General features: G+C 30.5%; 1 protein-coding gene across 5 annotated transcripts in view; it reads left to right on the top strand.

Annotated features, from left to right (window-relative positions):
- The first annotated feature begins 4,179 nt into the window (after positions 1-4,179).
- The window catches only part of LOC127699105 (kinesin-like protein KIF28), a 57,095-nt gene continuing 36,696 nt past the window's right edge, over positions 4,180-24,578 (top strand). For all 5 annotated transcript variants that reach the window (XR_007981070.1, XM_052202842.1, XM_052202844.1 and 2 more), the window contains exons 1-5: positions 4,180-4,427; positions 11,158-11,343; positions 13,153-13,359; positions 20,478-20,606; positions 21,179-21,313. Coding sequence is in view for 4 of the 5 variants with exons in the window: in XM_052202842.1 (XP_052058802.1) it covers positions 4,377-4,427; positions 11,158-11,343; positions 13,153-13,359; positions 20,478-20,606; positions 21,179-21,313 (708 nt within the window). In the remaining variant the exon portion in view is untranslated. The remainder of the gene's footprint in view (positions 4,428-11,157; positions 11,344-13,152; positions 13,360-20,477; positions 20,607-21,178; positions 21,314-24,578) is intronic.

The following is a 24,578-nucleotide window of genomic DNA, read 5'->3' as shown; positions in this document are numbered from 1 at the left end:
GTCCATGGCTACAGTTTATAAAATTGTCCATCTTTAAAGAACAAATGTACCCATCACCATTGATCACAGGAATTACTTTCCCAAGACATACCGGTTTTGTGTATATAAATTGTTTTTTTCATTATTTCCACCACTTTGATGACATTTACAAGTGTATATTTACATTCAGTATCTGACAGCATTTTTTTTTTAACAGGATCCTGCATGTTATAAAAGAACAAAGATGTTGATCAAATTTACCTAACAGTGCAGCATAAAAGAGATGTAATATCATACATGTGCTGAATGTAGGACTCCCTAGCCTTTCTGATTGAAAAAAAGATTCCCTGGCAGACAGGAACAACTATTAGTGATGACTTTTTTCAAATGTTACTGCACAGTCGTGTAGTGGACCGATTACATGTACTACTATCAATGTGATACTAAAAAATGGTTTTGTAAGAGAGAAAATGACATGTGCTTATCCTGACTGTGAAAACACCACATTATTGTAGTTCAAATATCATAGTTCATATGCCAAACTTGATGTACATGTGTATGCGATTTTTGTGCAAGTGATGGTGACATTGAACTAAGAATAAATACAAGACTCTGCATTCAATCTATTGAATTTGAAACAGAAGTGGCAGTTGTGCAGAGACTATACGGATAAAAATTCAAATAAATATCTTGTGTTCAACTTCATTTGTCTTCTTTACGTTTACAAAGTATACATGTACATAATTTTTACATACATGTATAACAATATGATGATGTACATGTAGTATGATTGCCAATGAGACAATGATTTACATGTATGACTATCATTGGAAGGCCACTCTATAATATCTTTGTATATCATGAGAATGGAAATGCTACCTTTGTAGCATAAAGGTAGCATAATGTAAAAAAAGGGAAAATGTTCATTTATTCAACAACACTCCTGTGAATATATAACTTGACAGTACTAAAGGCAAAATATTTCGTTTCACAAATTCCTTCCTCTCCTCGGAAAATAACATATTAAATTGTTTACATGAAATGACAAAATGTGTAGAATAAGAAGCAAGAAATGTTCACTCTACTTGTACACTACTAGTCGCTCATATTAGTCATCATCTATGTTTGTTTCAGTCCTTTAGCAATGGTGCTTGTTTAAATTTATCTGTTGTGTTCTGTTGTTTCAGTTTTACATGTCCTCATTCTGTGATCACTGTTTCACCTCGCCTATTTTGAAAAATGTTAATGCAAATATTTTCTGCAATAAATTGAAAAGGCACAGCTGCTATGACTATTCAGAAATGTGAGGTATATGTCAATGAGACAACAACCCAACTACAAAAATATTCTTTGCACATCTATGAATGTTTAAGAATTCTTGTGGAGGTCAAAAGCACATAACGTGTACTTATATATTGCTGACCTGGTACATGTATGTACCTATTGATGCATTCCGTCCTAAACATAAATTGTGTGAAGAGACCAAGCAGTTTATATGCTTATAAAAACTGATATTAAAATGAATTCCTGTAGAACAAATTCCGGGAATGAGACACTATTTTATTTAAACCAGATGAGATATTAGTGGTAAAGGTTTAAACAGAAGCAGGAGATGTCAAGGGGCAATACAAAAAGTACAAGGTCATGTAACACAGATAAAAAAATGACAAATGAAAAGAAAATAACAGCCCACATAGCACTGCACCGAAACTTAAACCCACAAAAGATCAGATAAAACTTGTCTTCAATTTTAAATCTTTCTAATTTCAAACTCGAGTTTCACTACCCGATAGGAAAGAGTAAAGATAAGGATGTTGCAGTACTTCTGTGGTCTATGAAACAGAACATTAAAATTCTACAGTTCAGCAGAGCATTTTACTGTACTTATGATACACGTTGTTTTTAATCAGGGTCTGTGATATTAAGTCTATAAAAAACTACAAATAATGACAGATTCATATTCAATATTTCATGACAGCAAAAATAGTGATTTCGACAACACTGTACATAATGTACGTTCATTTAGGAAATTCATGCAAAGGTTCCACAAATAATGTAATTGTAGGTCAATCAAAAATTAATCATTTAAATCCGTTTTCCACGAGACAAAATTCTACTGGCTACATAATTTTTTTATATAAAAAAGTTGCTTTCTGATTTCTTTTTTTGACATGTTAAATGACTATTTTTGTTCCTGATTGAATACTATAGTAGAATGTAGGACAGTAAGTCACAGGACAAAAAGTCACGGACGAAAAGTCACAATTCAGTTTTGAGATTATTTTTCTCTGAACAAGAAAACACTAATTTTAAAAATAATTTTTTGATTTTTTTATTGAACTATAATATATGAAGCAACTTTGTAATTAAAATTTATTCAATAAATATCAATGATGATCAAATAATTGTTATGATAACAAAATGTCAAAGTGGTTTGGCACTTAAATGGCTTCATGGTGCCAAGAAATATATTATTTGCATGATTAAAATTTTATAATTTTTCATTTATCAAGGCTTATGAACAATTTCCTGACCTTGAAAATGAATAAATGTAAAAAAAGATATTATTTGAAGATCTTTCTCTTATATATTCAAACAATTTTCAATAATTTATTTGTGACTTTTTGTCCTATCCAATTTGTGACTTTATGTCCTGTGACTTTCTGTCCGTTTACCCTATTCATAGTATAGCCCAGTGTTTCTGTTAAAATAAAGTTCTGGTCATGGTAAAAATAATGTCAGAATTTGTTTAGTTGTAAAAACAATTACCAAGTAATAATCCACTTAGAACTTCACCTCCGGCAAAATTCAGGTGATCGGAGGGCAATAAATTGCGTAATCGCACACCTGTGAATCCACAGTCACAACTCTTAGGAAATAATGACCGGAAAATCGGACACACATAATTTCACTGTGTAATTTAGAAGCAAACTTTAGCAAAGAAATGTTTCTTGTAATATCATGATCATTACCAGATTTTACTTTTTAAATTAAAAGAAATGCCGAAAAAAAGAAAAAAATATTTTCTCAATCAAATACATTAAAAAAAATACAACTATTTCAAGTAGTTTTTTAGAAAAAGAATTTATTTGATCTGAAATAAGTTTTCCTATTACTTTTCTTGATTAGCTATCGAGGTTATTCATCCCTGACTTGTCTACATGTTGTAGAATAATTATCGACGAGAATCTCATTCCGGGCCGCGTTTTTTAACGGGATTTCACGGAGTTGCCAATCGTTAAAGTGCATATGTGTATAAAAAAAACTATTGGTATGATTTTAATTTACTGATAACAAAAACAATATTTATACCAATAAAAACAATATTCAAAGATCTAATTACAGTGTTGAATTGGTAACCTTTTAGAATAAGTTTATTTTAAGGATTGATAAGTTTACCCGGATCGTATATAAATTTCCGGGCTCGGTAAACAACATCACCATAAAATTTGGGATGTGCTATTCCGTCTGAAATAAGGTTTTTTTACAGGTACAGTCAAACTTGCAAAACCGAAACTTTGTATATATGGAAGATTTCAGTAAAGGATTTGAGTAATTTGTGGTAACGAAATCTCAGAATTAATAATTTACCAGTAATACATAGATTACGCTCATTGAAATCCAAAACGTCACTTCGGACACGGACATAACGAACAAGTTGGGATATATAAACACCGTAAGATGGTGCCAGAGGAACATCATCGTCCATTATTTAACGAAAAAATATCATCACGATACACGGTAAGTGTTGTTGAATTTATCAATTAAATGAAATTTAGACGGGTCTTTTGAAACACAAGAGAAATTGGTAAAAATATTATAGGTTTAGAAAAAAGGCATCACATACCAATTAAAGGGACATTAAAAATCACAAGTTAAAAAAAACAATACTACAACAAAATCCTTGAACAAAATATTATCAACATACCCATATGCTGATCTAACATTATATAATATTAAGTCCTAGATAATGGCCATGGATTTAAAAAATATTAAAGGTTACTGTTCATGTTACTGATGCATCTCTCTTTAATTATTTACTTTATTATTTAGTTTAATTTGTTAATTGTCTTTTTTTCACAGTAAGTTAATTTGGACATTCTTTCTCACCCGAGATTGACATTTGATCAGCTGTCATCAAGTCACGCCTCCATGGGAATCTTTTGTATTGTGAAATCTGATTGGTCTTTACTTCCGGGTACCTGTCAGTTATCACGAAACATCGCAACAGAGGTAAACACGTGAAATGTTTACTTGCACTCAAAATACCGCGGTCAAATAAATTTAATTAAGATGATTGTGACCGGAAATCAGTTCAAATATCTGGATTTATAAAATCACGGAATTTATATAAAACACGACATAAGGTTGGCAACATTCAAAGAGAATACACAAGCATGCCTGGAGATAGTGTGAAGGTTGCTGTTCGCGTAAGACCATTTAATCAGGTAAGATTCCAATACACATTCCACTTTCGATATTAGCAATTTTTAGTAGAAAATGAAATGATGAGATAGAAATCAGTGATTTTAGGAATATCATATATATGATACCAATTTGTTGCATGGATATTAATATAATGAAATCATAATTGTTTGGTTCCATCTTAAGATCGATTTTATTGTGTCACAATATGATTTATAAACTGTATATGAAGATAACAGTTACTGAATATATTTTGGTAAATTTCGTTGCACTTATGGAGAAAGCAAATTTTATTTGATTGCAAATGAGAAAACTGAGAAAAAATATCAGGATTTTTTCGTCTCTTTTTGCAAAAGAATTGAAAATTTTTTGTCACTCTTAATTCTATTAAAAACCCTCTTCATTAAAAAAATTATTTTCATCATTTTTATTTATAGCTTCTAAATTATCAGTTTAATTGGACGCATTTAAATTTTTCATCTTAAGCCATAATATGGTACAAAATATTGAATTTATATTATATTATACCCACAAAAAAATATCACTCCATTGGACGAGTTTACTGTGTTGATGATGATGACGATGACTTGATGTTAATAATATGTAAAATAAAAAAAAAAAAGTAAGGCAATATATTATCAACTAGAACTCCAAAAAATAGATCATTTATTTTGAGGTCTCTGTTTTGTATGTCAAAATAGATCATTTATTTTGAGGTCTCTGTATTGTATGTCAAAATAGATCATTTATTTTGAGGTCTCTGTTTTTTATGTCAATTTATATGTCAAAATAGATCATTTATTTTGAGGTCTCTGTTTTGTATGTCAAAATAGATCATTTATTTTGAGGTCTGTTTTGTATGTCAAAATAGATCATTTATTTTGAGGTCTCTGTTTTGTATGTCAAAATAGATAATTTATTTTGCGGTCTCTGGTTTGTATGTCAAAATAGATCATTTATTTTGAGGTCTCTGTTTTGTATGTCAAAATAGATCATTTATTTTGAGGTCTCTGTTTTGTATGTCAAAATAGATAATTTATTTTGAGGTCTCTGTTTTGTATGTCAAAATAAATCATTTAATTTGAGGTCTCTGTTTTGTATGTCAAAATAGATCATTTATTTTGAGGTCTCTGTTTTGTATGTCAAAATAAATCATTTAATTTGAGGTCTCTGTTTTGTATGTCAAAATAGATCATTTATTTTGAGGTCTCTGTTTTGTATGTCAAAATAGATCATTTATTTTGAGGTCTCTGTTTTGTATGTCAAAATAGATCATTTATTTTGAGGTCTCTGTTTTATATGTCAAAATAGATCATTTAATTTGAGGTCTCTGTTTTGTATGTCAAAATAGATAATTTATTTTGAGGTCTCTGTTTTGTATGTCAAAATAGATCATTTATTTTGAGGTCTCTGTTTTGTATGTCAAAATAGATCATTTAATTTGAGGTCTCTGTTTTGTATGTCAAAATAGATCATTTATTTTGAGGTCTCTGTTTTGTATGTTCAAATAGATCATTTATTTTGAGGTCTCTGTTTTGTATGTCAATAGCGTGAGCTTCATCACATTCTGAAATAGTTCAAGAATGTCCCAGGTCTTAAATCTGTATTATTCAGCACTCCTACAATGTAATGAAGCCTTTTCTAAAGTCAGTGCAAGGACCTCAAATGCATTCAATAAAACCACATATTATCGTAAATGAAATCAAATAAACAAAAAAAGAAAATTTGAAACCTGCCAAGGTTTTCTGAAAACGCGGTAGTTGAATAGAAAATTTGTAAGGAAACATTTCGAATGACTAAAAAATTTTGAATGTAAAAAAGCTATCAAATATATAGATTTATTATAATGGTAATATAGTGTGTATTGAAACCAGCATGACAGGTTATAAGATTTAAAGTGATATTAAATTAGGTTCTCCATGACAAATTAGCATGTCTTATTGAAATGTAAGAAGAAATCCATATATTGCTGATAAGGTTTGTTTTAATGTAAAATATGAATTAAGGGATTTGTATTCATTGTGAAAAAAAAAAAAAAGTAATAGATGCCCTGTGAATTTAGAGTGTACTTTTAAATTGATTAATCTCCCAGGGTTGTATAATTTTATAATTTTTTTAATTTCATGGTTTAAGGTCACTGAAACATTTGATAAGTCATGAATGTAAATTACCATATTAGCATTGTATGGTGTAATAGATCATTCATTCCTTGGTTTCTTCTTAAATTCCAATATTAAAAATTGCATACATGTTCAGATTTCGATATGTTAAACAGTTTTTATTAAGTTTAATATTGATCGTTACATTTATGTTTAAAAATCAAGTGCACATGTACTTTGAAAAAACTCCAAAAAAAAATTTTCAGCAATTGTTTACCTTATTCAATGGCTCATCTAAAAATTTGTGTGAATTAGAACTCACACAGCCTGAATCTACTCCAGATTAAAGAAACAATTACATACAAGAAGACCGTTGGCTTTTTTTCTGTCTAGAATGGGCTCTGGTTGAATGGTTGAGAATTCTTGGAGAATGGTAGTTGAGGGAAGTGTGCATGGAAGATCATAAAAATAAAAAAAAAATAAAAATAAAGATTAATATTTAAAAGAAAATTAAAAACCTTACTAAAAAAATGATATAAAAAACATTGCACAAAAATATCTGAGTGCTAATTAAGTTTTAAGATTTAAATTATTTCAAAGTGTTTATTAAATAATTGAAAAGTCCTTTTTGACTTACTTTTTACTAGATCAAATGTTCATTCTAAAGAATTCATCAAACTCAAGAATTACTTTTGTGACATTGACAAAAATAAAGTCTGGTACTTTGATCAAATATCCAATTGAAATCACAATTATTTATATAATAATTGAAAGGAAAATAGTTCAAATGTCCATTTATTTTAGAAACATTTCAGAATTCTTGTGTTTTGAAATTGAATGATCTACCCTTTGATCAAGTTGTTAGATAGTTTTATGAAGATTGCTAGACGACGCTCTAAACAATTAGTGTAATATTATCTCCTTTAAAAACCAAAAACATTTTATCTAGTTCTTTTCCTGATAGTGGAGGAGTACTACTGGATCTACAGTGAATAATAAGCTTCAAGCAGAAAACATGAATAAAAATTGCACACAAATAATCCTTTACAACCCGCTTTCAGGAAGGAGGGGGCAACAGAAATTGAGTGTAATTTAAATTATCCACTTTCTTGGTTCCTCTCCTGTTCTGATGCCAACTAGTTTAAAAGTAAAATAAATAAGTGATTCTTATTCTTTTCTAGGAAAATTCAATAAGTAATCATATTTTTTTCATGACAAGATGAAAAATCTTTTCTATTAGTATGTCAGCTGAGAGAATAGCTGCTGACAACCATATGATATATGTATTGATGAATAATATCTTATTGAATTAACAACTCTAATTATACCCCTACTCTAGAATTGGGGCTTAGGGCAATCACCTTGTCCATCCTTTTGTTCATCTGTTTGTCCAACACACTTTTCTCAGAAACTATTGAACAGAATGCCATCATATTTGGTAAGCAGCTTGGCAGTGAATGTCAGTGATGAGTTGTAATGTGCTGACATTTTTCAGATCTGACTCAGATGCCTGCTTCCTGTTTGCCGATACATGTACTTTGAATTTTTTAATATGTTTAAATGAACTTAAAAATTTTCATTGCACATTTTACCAAAACTTGAAAGAATAACTTCACATTAGGTCAGCAGCTCATCGGTCAGTGATGAGTTGTAAGCTGTTGCCCTTTTTAGGACACCTTGTTCCTGTTTTCTGATACTTTGAATACCGGTAATAAATGGGGTATGCTTAGAATTTTTTGTTTGTAAGACCTGTGCACATTTTTGTTAATCTGGCAAGAGGGACAACAACATAGGTACAAAACTTTGTTTTAGGATGAGAGTCTATTTGCATAGTGATTCAGAAAATGGTAATCCCACTGATTTTATAGGAGCATATGTTATTACTTAGGTGTATCTTCTTAGATCATCTTGATCAATAGCACTGATAGCAAATTTCAAATACTGGTCACATACTGATTTTGACGAGAATGAACTTGGACTTAACATTGCAAAAGCAGGATCTAACTACAGTGATCAGGTTGGTATCATTACATAGAAAAAAAAACTGTGAAAAATATAAAGAATAAATACAGTTTACCAGAGAAATTCATCAGTGAGTCCTGACTGGTAAATTTTGACCAGGATCACCAAAAATCTGGAGTGATTTACACTTTAAATAACTACAGAAAATTCATAAGCTACAAGGACTTACAAAACTCCAAATAGATTTCAACAACTCTGGTACACACAGGGTGATTCAGTCTAAAATGTCTCTGTAGTGTATAACGTTATGAATTAGACTAATGTCACGACAAATCTTAAACAATCCAATGCCATGTTTCACAGTGATTCACTTAATACCAGTAAGAGTGATCTCTTTAGTTTGATTGATCTGATCTTATGTGTCCATGGTAGATCCAGGGAGGCATAGAGGGCCAAGCCCCCCCTTGATCCCTGCCCCCCCCCCCCCCAAAAAAAAAAAAAAGAAAGAAAAGGTTTTCTTATGTTTCTCCTTGATGCATACCCTTTTCTAGAGTTTTAGGATGAGAGTCTATTTGCATAGTGATTCAGAAAATGGTAATCCCACTGATTTTATAGGAGCACATGTTATTACTAAGGTGTATCTTCTTAGATCATCTTGATCAATAGCACTGATAGTAAATTTCAAATTCGGATGTTAATTTTTGTGAAATAGTTTATTTGATAACGTCATAGAAATGCCCATTCCTCTAGGATTCAACCCTTTAGTTACATTATACGTAAATAGTTGATGTTTTGTGGTATTTGTGTGTATTTTATTTGATTCTGAAGGGCCTTTATAGGACCACCTAGATTGTTTGGTATAGAACTTTTTTATTATTATGTAAAATTTATGACAATCAATTTATTTAAAAAAAAAAAAAATTGAAAACAGTAATAACAGGATATAGTCTTAGTGAGTATTCTTATTGGGTATAGTTCAAGCATGCTGAGTGGCTCACATATAAGTGTTAAGAATTGATTTATTTAAATTGGTAATAAACACTTTATAACCTGTTGTGTTATATAGAACTGTAAAAAATTGTCCCTGTTATACATTATGACATCAATAAAAGTAAGCTGTTATAATAATTACATAATTACCTGTATACATATTTAATCCCATTTCACCTGGTGTTCTTGTACATTTTTTTATATGATTAAGGACAAAAATTGTTTAAATAATAAGTAAAATATATAAAAAATGGAAAGATAATGATGATGGTTTATATAAATAGTTCATTTGAAATTTTTCAAGGTTTAAAATTTTATTTTGAATTACAATTGTCAAAATTCCCTGTAGTGCTTTTAAACTTAATGCTACCCGGGTGTAGTGTTGTAAAATAATAAAAATAAGTGATATTTGAGTACTTAGTACTTTAAATTGTTATTTTATTTATTATAAGGTACTTAGCATCAAATACAATAATGGGTTGTATAATTACCTCCCCTGTTTGGCATACCTTTGATATCAAAGCAAGAAAAAGAAGATTAGAGACATTGACAATGATAGAATTGTCTTTGTATTTGTATGTTTTATTTGTATTTCTATAAATCTTAGAAACCTTTTGTGCAGAAAACCACATGCCTTCAAATGTGATATTCACTTATGAAACAAAAATTTCACTTCATATTCATTTCATAATACAATTTATTGTATGTCCAATATATTTGTTTATAGTGTGTCCAATAAACTTTGAAATTCTTTTACAAATTGTACACTCATTTATGTTTGCACAAACTCGGAAAACTGTCATGACTGTCCTTCAGAAAACTGTCCTTCATGTAAGATAATGGTTTCTGTTGAAAATTTCGGAACTATAAAGTGTCAAATAAAGTGGCCATAATATTGGTGGCCGAAGGGCACAAACATACTTGTTTCAAACTTAACAATTAAAATCTAGAAACCAAGTTGTAAAATTTCCTCTTGTTTTTTTATGAATGAAAGGAGTTATAACATTCATGTCTATGAGACAGCAACACAACAACACACTAAAAAAAAGATATCTAGAGGTCAACATATAGTCTTCAACAATAGACAGAATGTCTATATGTTACATCAAGCTCTGAAATGTCCTGAATTTGTGGTTCTTGAAAAATTGTTGGCAAAACTTAGCAAAGATACCCGACTTATAATATTAGCATGTAAGATGTGTGCTAGGTCTACAAAAGACACTATCCTTAGCTGCGCTTGAATCAAAACAGTTCCATTTCAAAGTTAAAGAGCATTGAAAAAAAGGTGTTTCGTGGTTGAATTAAACGAAGACTACAAAAGGTCTGCCATCAATACTACATGTATATTCCCTATATGATAACATAACATTAAGAATTTAAGATATAACTTAAGGCAAGCACTGTCCCTGACTTGGAACAGGGACATGCATATGTGGTAAGGTACTGTACTGTAAATACACATTCTGACAGATATGCAAGGAACAAAATGATTTTTACAAAATTGTCATACCAATATTCATAGATATATTGATGTATGGAATACACTTGTTTTGCTCCTGTATTAAGGACCATCTTAACTTGGAAATTCCAACACAGCACATGAATTCAGAATACACAGTGACACATGTACAGGAATATTAAGTTAAGAAACTAATGCAACTCTTTGAAATATTTCAAAATATTTTTTTTTTTACATTTTCAGAGAGAGAAAAATGCAGGGTCAAAGTGCATCATATCAATGTCTGGACAAACAACAACCATCAAAAACCCAGAGAATAACGAGACAAAGGTATTCTCTTTTGACCATTCTTACTGGTCACATACTGATTTTGACGAGAATGAACTTGGACTTAATGTTGCAAAAGCAGGATCTAACTACAGTGATCAGGTTGGTATCATTACATAGAAAAAAATAACTATGAAAAATATAAAGAATAAATACAGTTCACCAGAGAAATTCATCAGTGAGTCCTGACTGGTAAATTTTGACCAGGATCACCAAAAATCAGGAGTGATTTACACTATAAATAATTACAGAAAATTCACAAGCTACAAGGACTAACAAACTCCAAATAGATTTCAACAACTCTGGTACACACAAATTTCTCTTCGTAGTGTAGAACCTTATGAATTAGACTAATGTCACGACAAATCTTAAACAATCCAATGCCATGTTTCTCAGTGATTCACTTAATACCAGTAAGAGTGATCTCTTTAGTTTGATTGATCTGATCTTATGTGTCCATGGTAGATCCAGGGAGGCATAGAGGGCCAAGCCCCCCATTGATCCCCCCCCCAAAAAAAAAAGAAAGAAAAGGTTTTCTTATGTTTCTCCTTGATGCATTCCCTTTTCTAGAATAATGCTCCCTCCTGAAAATCTTGGATGCACCCCTTTGTGTACTGTATACTATAGACATCTGTTCACTGGTTTTGTCTTTACTGCTCAGCTGTCTGGCGTATTGCCACAAAACCAGGTTCAACCCACCATTTTTTTCTTAAAATGTCCTGTACCAAGTCAGGAAAATGGCCATTATTATATTATAGTTCGTTTCTGTGTGTGTTACATTTTAATGTTGTGTTTTTGTTGTGTCGTTGTTCTCCTCTTATATTTGATGCGTTTCCCTCAGTTTTAGTTTGTTAACATGGATTTGTTTTTATCTCTATCGATTTATGAGTTTCGAACAGCGGTATACTACTGTTGCCTTTATTTATCAAACAATTTGGGGGATATAACTTCCTCAGGAAAAGAACAAAAAATTAAAGAAACACATGTTATATCATATTAGTCAAAGAAAATGATCAAGGCACAGAATTATTTTGACTATTCTGTAGTTAATTTAAAGCATACCAACATCAACGTTTGACCATGGAAGTATGTCAATATAATACTTCCATGGTTTGACTGAAGGAAAAAAATACAATTGACAATGAAAATAACACCAGATTGTTAGTGTTTGTTTTATGACAGAGAGATTACTGCTCCTTTTATTTGTTATCGATTTTAACTATTTGAAGTAGATAAAAAGATCATATTGTGGTTTTTAAGCAGTGGTAATAGTAAATTCCTTAGTGGTATTTTATTTATGAATATGATTGAAATATCAAGGACATACCAGAATATCTAATATACAGTTGTTTGAATTTAATTTTGGTGCTGATCATTTGTTTGTTCGTTCATTGATTTTGATATGGAGATTTTAACACACTAGATCAAACTTTATAGTGTTAAAATTCATTGATTCATTGATAAGCCCTTCAGTTTTACTATATATGTTATAGCTGTTCATGTTAAAATCCCAAGGTAAAATCTACTTGTTTTGTCCCTAAGAGTGTAGATCTTTATCAACATAACATATACTGGTAAATTCAAAATTGAAGTTGATATATATATACATGGCTTTGAAAGTTTAGAACTGACTGTCTAATTTTAAAAAAATTCAAAAAACTGTTTGCTTTGTTATGGCAATTCTATATTCATTACCCATTTCACTGGTGGCAGCAATGGTGTCTTTTTTTGTAACAAAAATGTTAATAAACCATGTATGTGTACATCATTTTTTTTGTACATACACACTAAGGCTTCAAAACAGTGTATGGGGAGTAACTTTTCTCAGCCTGAAAGGTGATGGCACAACAAAACCATCCACAAATACAGTAATAAAGAAAATTGAATTGAACACCATATTTTTGTTTGCAGAGACAAGTATATAATGACCTTGGTAAAGGTGTGTTAGACAATGCCTGGCAAGGTTATAATGCTGCCTTGTTTGCCTATGGGCAGACAGGATCAGGCAAGAGTTACTCTATGATAGGATATGGATCAAATAAAGGCATTGTACCGATCTTATGTGAGGAGCTGTTCAAAGCTGCTGAACAAAATGATGATAAAAGTAAACAATTACAGGTGAGAAAAAAGTAAACAATTACAGGTGAGAAAAAAGTAAACATGATGTTCTGCTTTGATCAAATTTAAGTGTAGGACACCATGAAATTAAACAACAAGTTAAGTACTTTCAGTGTGGTTTCAGTAACTACAAGCATTCTTTACTACAGTATTACTGTTAACCAACTTAAATATTTGAGTGATTTATTTTCAAGACTTTCACTTATAGAAAAATGACATGAATATAAATATAAAATAGAAATAAAATGTGCACAAAAATAAGTTGGTTTACAGTATTTAGTATGCAAACTGGGGTACTAGCTCAGATACCTTATTTTTCATTTTGATTTTTACAACAGGTGTATTTTCATTTATAGATACATGTAGTTAACATGGACCAGAATTTTCCTGATGGTTTTTCATGTGAATGCCAGTAGAGATAATTTGTAATAACATTTTTTTTTTTTTATAAATATTCAGTAAACAATTTTATAATCTTTGCAAAACTTAGGTTTTATTTCCTTCAGAATAGAGTTGAATTGATTTTCTTTAGACAAATCATTATCTGCCTCTTTTAAACTCAATTTTTTTTAAATCCTTTCTTTAAGGATTCTTTCATTGATGAGCAAATGTTTGACATTTTTAGCTCACCTGACCTGAAAGGTCAATTGAGCTTTTCTCATCACTTTGCGTCCGTCGTCCGTCGTCCTGCGTCCGTCGTCCGTAAACTTTTACAAAAATCTTCTCCTCTGAAACTACTGGGCCAAATTTGACCAAACTTGGCCACAATCATCATTGGGGTATCTAGTTTAAAAAATGTGTCCGATGACCCCGCCAACCAACCAAGATGGCCGCCATGGCTAAAAATAGAACATAGGGGTAAAATGTAGATTTTGGCTTATATCTCTGAAACCAAAGCATTTAGAGCAAATCTGACATGGGGTAAAATTGTTTATCAGGTCAAGATCTATCTGCCCTTAAATTTTCAGATGAATCGGACAACCCGTTGTTGGGTTGCTGCCCCTGAATTGGTAATTTTAAGGAAATTTTGCCGTTTTTGGTTATTATCTTGAATATTATTATAGATAGAGATAAACTGTAAACAGCAATAATGTTCAGCAAAGTATGATCTACAAATAAGTCAACTTGACCAAAATGGTCAGTTGACCCCTTAAGGAGTTATTGCCCTTTATAGTCAATTTTTAACCATTTTTCGTAAATTTTTGTAATCTTTTACAAAAATCTTCTCCTCTGAAACTACTAAGACAAATTTAACCAAAATTGTCCACAATCATCATTAGGGTATCTAGTTTAAAAAATGTGTCCGATGACCCTGCCCGCAAACCAAGATGGCCGACATGGCAAAAAAATAATACATAGGGTAAAATGCAGTTTTTGGCTCATATCTCTGAAACCAAAGCATTTAGAGCAAATCTGATGGTATAAAATTGTTCATTAGGTCAAGATCTATCTGCCCTGAAATTTTCAGACCAATCAGGCAAAATTTTGCAGCTTTTGGTTATTATCTTGAATATTATTATAGATAGAGATAAACTGTAAACAGCAATAATGTACAGCAAAGTTAGATCTACAAATAAGTCAACATGACCAAAATTGTCAATTGACCCCTTAAGGAGTTATTGCCCTTTATAGTCAATTTTTTACAATTTTCATAAATTTTGTAAATTTTTGTAAATTTGTACAAAATATTTTCCACTGTAACTACTGGGCCAAGTTCATTATAGATAGAGATAATAGTGAGGAGCAAGAATGTTCAGTAAAGTAAGATCTACAAACACATCACCATCACCAAAACACAATTTTGTCATGAATCCATCTGTGTCCATTGTTTAATATGCACATAGACCAAGGTGAGCGACACAGGCTCTTTAGAGCCTCTAGTTTTAATTGAAATTTGTATTTGCCATCCTTGGCATACTTTTTTTATTAATAATTGCCATGGAAAATCTGTTTGTTCCATTATTGTATAAAGATATCGTTATGGGACATAACATAAAGTACTGAAATGCTTTTTCAAACATTCAAAATTGAATTTATGTGGGCCAAGAATTTAGATGATTACAAAATAACTATCTCTACAACCCCATGGGATAATCAATATAGACATTAACAAGTTGATAATGAATACTGTACTATATTCACACATATAAACAGAAATTGATGAACCTTTAATTCTTATATCTCATTTCCAATAAATATTATATTACACCTAAATAATTATTAATTCATAGTGTTTTGTTCACATGTAAACAGTAAATATACAGTGAGGTTATTCAAGTTTTATGATTTCATGCCTATAACATTTTGTTGATAAAAGGATATTTTTTTAGTCTTGTCTGTCTCGAAAGTTCTAGAATGCAAGAAGTAGGGATGCTAATCTGGCAGTGGTAGTGTAACTTTTTGTATCAAGATTCATATTTCAGAAGGTTGTATGCGGTGTGTGACAAAGTTACTGTCTGTCATATGTTTGTTGACCTTGACCTCATTTTCAGGGTCAACAACGACTGCTTAAAAAACTGTATAGTTTTTTTTGTAACCTCAGCTCAGAATTTCTCACTAATAATGAGTTAAAGGATAATTATATTTGATAATATATAGAATCCTTTCAAGGTCTACTTGTCGGTCAAGACACTGGGTTTGAGTTGTCGTTGCTCTTTGAATTTAATATTGAAGTTTGGAATAGAAAAGTACAACATCAAATAGTTGACCTTTCAACTTTGAAAATGTTCACATTAATTTTTAGCAAAAGGCTATTTTAAATGAATTTTAAATTCATATTATTTTCACATGAATTCAGCACAAGATTAGATTTGCAGATTTGAAAATTCTAAAATACATTTATATAATGATAGTTTTAAAATATTACATAACTAATTTACAAGATTTTTTAAAGATATTTATTGAAATTTCACTAAAAATTTCCATATCTTCTTAAATTGTGATTTTACTTAAATCCATCATAGCATGCAATTTACTAATTCGTAAAATATAATGAGGTTTAAATTTGGCCTTTGAAAAAAAATTGATTATGTAAAAAAAATTAATTTTATAGTCACTGCATCATAGTTATTCCTTCCTTTTCAATTTATATAGAATTGTCACGCACCAAAAATATAATTATTTGTAAAAATTACAACTTTTATATATATGGAAATATTTATTGTCAGTCCATCATACTTAATTTATCCTTTTCATTTAAATTATCACATACCAGAAATAAAATTGTTCGTAAAATTTGAGGCATTACAATAGGAATATGCGATATAAAAAAGATATAAACTCTTTACTATATAAGCCAAATGTTCATAACAGTTTAAAGATACAATTTTTACATGTAGATTATCAACAATCATTTTTATCGATCGTACATATGCAGTACCTGTTTACAAAGTTTTATAACATTTCTAAAGACACCTGAATTTGTGCCCAAGGACAATAATTCCCTACTTGATAAAATTTGCCTCGACACTTTGAATATGATAATACCGAAAAGTCAATACAATTTTATGACTTTAATTGTTCTTGAATGCTCTTTGACTTGTCATAAAATAACAACTCGACACGGATAAAACCAGAGGTTTAAATTGTATATTACAATATTAAACAGAAAGATCATATTTCTACAAATAAATAAAAAGAATTTAACGGACTATAGTGAAACACAATTCAAATGCGTAGAAGTTAATAACTTAGGCCAGAAAATTACAGTATGAATTTCTTTGAATAAGATAACCAACAGTTAATTATTCTACTAGGTGATAGCGTTAAGTTATTTCATAGTTAAAATATTAATTAAGTTACATGTTTTCACTCAAGGTTGACAGTTTAGTATTTTCTGAAATCTAAATAAATTTCACAGAAATGACCGCATTCAAGTGATTGATTGCGTGAATCAACAGTGTGATTATTGGAATGAATTCAATTCATGCAGACTTTGTGGACATTTAGGAAAGTTTGTTCTCATATGACCTGATAAATCTCTATCAATACATGCATATACAACTTTACATATAGGAATCCATCTGTGTTTGTATTACTATTTTTGTCTAACCTGCAACAAGCGTAGCAGAGGGTGGCACATTATTATTTCTATAGTGGCAGCAGTGGCCATTTTAACAATTTACAAAAACCTGAATATCTTATTCACACCTTCATTTAGGAGGACACACATTTTTCAAGATGATTCCTTGTCAATCAGTCATTGTCACTTGACCTTGACCTCATTTCCATGCTATAAAGTTTTTGGATGAAGCCTATTCCTCAGTAATTAAACACGATAGGTCAGCAATATTTGATTAGCAAATTTTTTAAAAGGAATATATGTCCTATGAAATATGGCCTCCTCTAAATTTCATGCTCAAGTGTGTAGGTTAAGTGTCTGTACAATATGTCATGCTCTTAATCGATCTGAGTAGAAATCCTTTGAAAATTTGGCGGGAAATAATTCTCTCTAGATTTTTCATACATTTAACATTGGCACCTTTTTCTTTCAAAAACGATGAAAAAATAACAAGGACTTTATAAGATTTTCAAAGATGACATTTTAAACTATATGTAATCAAATTATGGAAAGAAAAGTAGGCGTTAGTGGGCAAATTTTTAATGGCATTACATGGATAAAACCAGAGGTTTCCGAATATCTGGCAAAAATTAAAAAACGAGAGGAGCGAACATCCTTAACATCATTATATTGAATTATAACTAAAAGATTGTGAAAAGTGACATGTCTACCATGTAGGTTAGAAGGATAGTAGAAAAACTGAAGAAGGCTAGTGACCGAAATGTATAAAAAATGGTTTAATGACTCATAACCACTAAATAATCATATTTTTCAAAAAAACACTTTAATTATAGAGATGATTCTAAAACATAATTCCAATCATCCTAGAGCCAAAAATTATAAGTCCTTGACACCCCCACACAAAAATAAAAATAAACATTAGCAGCAAATGAATATTACAATGATCAGAAAGGCTGTACATGGTATAATTTAGCATTAGCCATATATAAGCTAAAACATAGGAAATGACGAACAAATTTTTTAATTCATTTGGTATTAATGGTATAATTTGTATAGACGAATTAAGACACCTCCTACATTACTTAATCAGCCGAATTAATCCATGTTAATCCCTAAAGCATGTATGTTGACTTTTCCTTTTATTGTCTGAGCTAACATGTTATGCTGTCTGATTTTATTATATAAATTCCAAGTATTTATGACCAGAGAAGCATGATATTTTTGTTGAATGAATCAATATTATTACAAAAAAGGAAACAATTTATACATGAAAATTTATAAAGTTAAACTTAAACCTAGAAGTTTTAAACAGCTCTGCTCTCAAAGTTTGAAGTAAATAATCAAAATAAATTTACTGTGATAATTTATTTACATTATGAAATAATTGAAATGGGTAATAATCGGTAAAAATATTCTAAATCAAAGTGAATTGGTTCTTTCAAGGAGGGATAAAAGGACCTCAATCCACTTTTGGCAAAAAACAAATATATACCTGAGATATTTATTGGGTATGCATAGAAGGTTGAGAATAATGACAAAAATTATATAACATTTGTCCCTTATATAAATCATATTTTGAAGGACTCAAGATTTCACCTCCTCTTAACCTAGTAATATTTTCTTGGGTTTATAACTTTTGTTGTCGACCGACAATACACACTTTAACAACTTTTACAGATTTAGAGATAAACATATTATGTAGACAAATGTGTATTGTTGATGAAAATTGCTCTCTAGATGTCTTGGAGTTCTGTTTTTTTTTTGTCTTGTCTCATTGACGTTTATAATTTCATATCTTTATTTTTATCATGAATATCTATACATCTTTAATTCATAATTGGCATCAATGTTGAATACAGATATGAAAGAAGTAAGGGTATACAACAATGAAACAGTAACCCAACAGTCCAACACCACCAAAAATCTAAAAAAGATATTATACAGTCTTCAACATTAGACAGGGATATCTATAGCATTTGTCAAGCAATAAGCCAATCCTAGTCTAGGCAAGTGAATAATTAGACAACCTCAAACCTTCACAAAAAATGAATGTCAAAAATTTTCAATGTCCCAATCTTTTTCATGTGTATAATATGAAAACTATCTAATGCTAACCCTATTTTGTGAAAATGAAGGTTATATTATAACCATGTGAAGTGTTTCTTGTGTTCATAGCATCATATTTTTTAGGTTTTCTTGATACCGTAATTCTATATTTGTAAAACTGTAACTGTAATTCTATATTTGTAAAAATGTTAAAATGAAATTGATGATGAATGTCATTTCTTTCTGTCCTGTGATTTTACTAAGAATAGCTGTGAACAATAGACAACTTTCGAGTTCAATGCATTTCCGTCAAAAACTCTGGTTTTAGTGAACATCACTTGTGCGTTTAGGGGCCTCGTCACTTCCGTTCCTATGTTGAGCGAGTGGTTGGAAAACTATGATGCTATATTGCACGAATTATCTGGCAAATTGAATTCTAATAATTGACAATCAGCACTTGTGTCATTAGGGAATTGTGATTAAGTACCTTCAGAATAAACATTATTGCTAGTTTATCCTGCACAGTGACAATCACTAAGACTCTTGATGAACTGTAATAGTGCAGGGATACAGGCGATCCCCTCTATCTGGTAAATGATGTCATAAAGGCACGCATAATTGACGAGATTTTTCCAGTGACGGACAAACTCGAAAGTGGTCTATTATTTAGATGTTTTATTACTGCAGAAAATGACTTTGATAACTTAACAAATGTTATCAATACTTAAAGGAAGGGCTTTAGAATCTGTCAACACCAAGTGATGTTTTAACAGTCACTGGTACATTCTTTATAAAACGGTCATTAGAGTTGAGGATAGAGGACATTATGTATAATGTCATCTTTAATAAATAATACACAAGTGATATAATTGTTTGTTTTTTTTTTGGCATTGATCATTTTTATGTTATTTGTATGCTTATATTCCTAATTGGGATTGTTTTGCATCAATAAAGAATATATTAATTTCTCCTGATTTTAAAAAATGTTTTAGCAATACAAATTGTGCCATGAGTTATTTGTGTGATGGTTGTGTTTTATTTTATTTTTTAGGTTTCATTTAGTATGCTAGAAATCTACAACGAACAAGTCAGAGATCTACTGGTCAAAGCTAAACCTCAACAGGGTGGATTGAAAATCAGACAAAATCCTCAGAGTGGATTCTATGTTGAAGGACTTAGGGTAAGCTACTAATGCTGAATAGGGAGATGAAAATTGGGCTCTTTTTGTTTGAATATAAATACTATGCGAGACTAATCATGAGTAATCAAGATCGTTAAATTTCCTTGTAGTAGTATTCTGACTATATACAAAAGGTTTAGTTAGACGAAAGAAAGATGATGTAAGATCATGAAAAAAATAGAAAATTATGGATCTTTAGTGTGTTTTTAATGGAAATTGTTTTAAAGATTACTCAAACCATGATTCATGATGATTTTGAAAGAAAAAAAAAATTAAAATTTTGAAAGCCTGTTGAAAAGTATTAATAAGTGGGGAGGAAAATACACAGTTTCCTGATAGACAAGTCTATTGATTTTGGTTTCATTGATCCACATGTAATTATAATCAGAATGTTTTTAAAAATTAAAAGACAAGTTCTTTTTTTAAACATTGCATTAATTAAAATTTTATTGATGAGTCTGCTTTTAATCAAATAGAATTTTTCTTCCTATCATTATGTTATTTATGGGAAGAATTGATTTTTTTGAAGCAGAAAATACATGGAAAACAATTAACTTAATTGTCTTTTTCAGCTTGTACCTGTTCGTAATTATAAGGAAATAGAAAATTTAATGGAACAGGGAACAGTTAACAGGACAACTGCATCAACAAACATGAATGCCACCAGTAGCCGATCACATATGGTTATCACCATTAGATTTGCACAGGTAAACACCTTAAGTTACTTGTGCTCTACCAGCCAATATCAGCATCGGAACGTACAGTATTTTGCAGTAATAGTACAGTCAAACCTGCTATAATGGTCGTCTCTATTAAGCAAAAAGCCTGCAATGTCTAGTCACTCTAATCTTGTCCCGCTGTACTGACACCTATGCATTTTGAATGTCAATTCTAAAGTCACCTTTATTATAAGGTCAGTACTCTCTGGTCCTAAGAGTGACCTTTATATACAAGGTTGACTTTACATCTGGGATCAATTCCTAACTGAAAAGGGTAAAACCCTTTTGCTTTTTATTTGGCCTCTTTTTGAAAGTTGGATCATTGGCAATCATACCAACTCTTCTCATTTTTATAACTGAAAGTCTTCTTGAAAAAGTTACCCTACTAAGTCTGTTATTCTGATTCTTAGCCAACTATTCTTTACTCTTACTCCAAAATGCAGAGTGGAGAAGCAGCCGATTTCAATTTTAAAGTCATTGGTTTGACCTGGCCAAATATCTAACCGTATAAAACCTCCTGACTGAAGGTAAGCATGCTACCACAAGAAAACTCGGGGGGTTTGTTACCTAATGAGCTAACCCATGATAACTCCAGTTTAGAATGGTATTATACAGTGTCTAGTCCAAATTAGTGTTCATGATCACATCAACATGTTCTCAAGCTGAATATTTTTGATTGCTTTCTCAAGGTTTAACATTGGCCCATCTACCTTTTGGTTAATCAAAAATAGAATGACAACCCCTTTTATAAAGACAAAAAATTACAAATGATTATGAAAACAACATAATTTTCATATTTGCCATTTTAAAATTTCAGGTATGAGACTGTGAGAAAGTAGTTTTTAGGCAAAGTTGTCCAAACTGTTGTTTCATATGGGGGGGGGGGGGAGTCATCAAAGATACCAGGCTTATAGTTTTATCATCAGGTGCGCGTTTTGGCTACAAAGGACATCAGTGCCAGTCAAATCAAAAAGAGTTAAAAGCCTAAAAAAAGTATGAAATTGAAGAGGATACAAATGTAAGGTTCTTATAATTAAAAAAATCAACAGTTGTGCATTATACGCATCCGCTCTACTAGATATATATCTTCCGTATTAAAGTATGTATTATACACGACCAAATAAGGTCAAACATTCTCAACAAGCTTCTAGACAAGCTTGATTTAAGTAAGCTTAGTGGTGATAGACTAAGGATTGATTTAGACTCAGATTAATTTAACACCTATTGTAACAGCTTACCTGAGCATAACACATTATTGTAATTATTTATTTACATGTAGGTCTTATCAAGAGGAATTCTTTATAAGTTGAAATAATTAATGGCTAGAATTGATTTTTGGTCAATTTCAGCGAGACCTAATACATTTGTGTATTTGAAGGTCTCCTTTGTATACTACATGTCTACTAGGGAAGCTTTTTTTTTTATCTTGTACTTGAAGATTTCCGATATATATATACATACTACATGACAAAATAGTAGTTATATATACGCTAAAGAAATGTTTTAAATGGCAAACAGAATTGCAAAACTATCTTAGTTGTTTTAAATCCCTGATAAACAATTTCATTATTGAATGATTGTTATTTATTGTCCAGTGGCAAATATATGAAAATAGAAAGTATTGTTAAAATTAATGAGCAGGGATGAAGAGAGGGGGTTACCTTTTAAAGAAAAAGTACTGATGTGATGACACAAAACATAATTACACAATTTTAGATTTTTATTACTCACTACAAACTTATAGTAAAAAACTTCATTTGAACTTTGGTGGATAGTTGTCTCATTGGCAATCATACCACATCTCCTTATTTTTATAGAGACTTTGCCTGATTATAATATCTTTCTAAGTACACAAAAAATGTATCTCATCTTTTGAAACATCGTTTGATTTTCTTTTGATATATCATCTATGGACAGATAACACTTAAAATACTTAAAAATGGTTTTAAAAATTGCAATTTTGATGGATGATATATCTCAGTTCCAAGGCACATGTAGACACACTTAAGTTTATTACTATTTAGAATTCTTATGGGAATTTCCCATTTTTACTGCATGGATTAGAGCGATTTTCTTCTCCAAAAAAAATGTATGACATAAATTTATCATAAACTGTAATTGATTTGTTCTTAACCTGTAAGTGATTCTTCTCTCGTAAGAGTTTTTGTTAAAATGGCTAAAAACTTTATTTAAAGTATTCAATCTGTATCTGCTGCCACTAATTATCTGATAAAAAAGAATCGGGAGATATCAGAAGATCTTAAAATTCTATGAGGCCTTCCCAAACCATAATCTGATCAGTAGTATTTATAACTTTGGCAGTCTCTGTTAAAATTCATTGACAACTTTTCCAGACTGGGCGATTTAGAGCTTGACAAATAGTGTAGACACCTGTTGGTTGAAGAGAATATGTAAACCTTTTGATGTCTTTTGGTTTGGTTTTGTTTGATTGCTACCTGATTGGTGTATATCCCCATTAATCTCCTTTTAAGGTGGTACATAACACTACAGGGAAATAACTCTGTAAAAATCAGCTGAACGTGCTGATCATGTTCTATTGTTAAGGAATTATTAAGCTTCTCAATAATCAAAAGTAGTGTTTGTGGGTTCAAGTTTTTTTTAATTTTTATATTTTTGTCAAAGGGTCAAAGAAAATATTTTGTAAAAATTAAATGAAAATTAAATGGGCCAAATTTATTTTAGTCAAGGTGTTTGGTACCACCTTAATCATATTTATTTAGTAGTATCTTGGTATTTCAGTTTTTACCATCAGCCATATTTGCTAAGATTTCCAAAAATTTTCTGTGTTGTTTGCTTGCTATCTCACTGCATTCATTTACTCCATCTTTTTTTTATTTATTTAAAGTAAAACTTTGCCTGCAAGGGGAATGGTAAAAAATCCAATAAATTAAAAAGCTTATATTGAACCTTCAACAGGGATTCAAGGTACAAATACATGATATATATATGATGTTAAATATAATTCAAATTAAAAAAAATTTTATCACTGCAAACTTACTAGTTACAAGGAGGATTTTGCTTCAGTCTAATATCTGTCTTTCATCTTCTAAAATATATGTTTGGTTTTCTTAAAATAAGGGTGCCTGCTTACAAAGGACAAATTTCGACTTCTCTTAGGAGCTTATTATTCACAGGTTTTACTGTATTCGAACTTAACTTATTTAAAAAATGTCTTGGGCTTTTATTAAAATAAATTGAAAAGCATTGGAAAGATTTAAAATATATTTTTTGT

This window comes from Mytilus californianus, unplaced genomic scaffold, assembly GCF_021869535.1.
Source record: "Mytilus californianus isolate M0D057914Y unplaced genomic scaffold, xbMytCali1.0.p SCAF_4, whole genome shotgun sequence".
NCBI classification, from domain to species: Eukaryota; Metazoa; Mollusca; class Bivalvia; order Mytilida; family Mytilidae; genus Mytilus; species Mytilus californianus.
The sequence above is the reverse complement of the archived record's forward strand: the minus strand, read 5'-3'. Positions and strand labels throughout refer to the sequence as shown.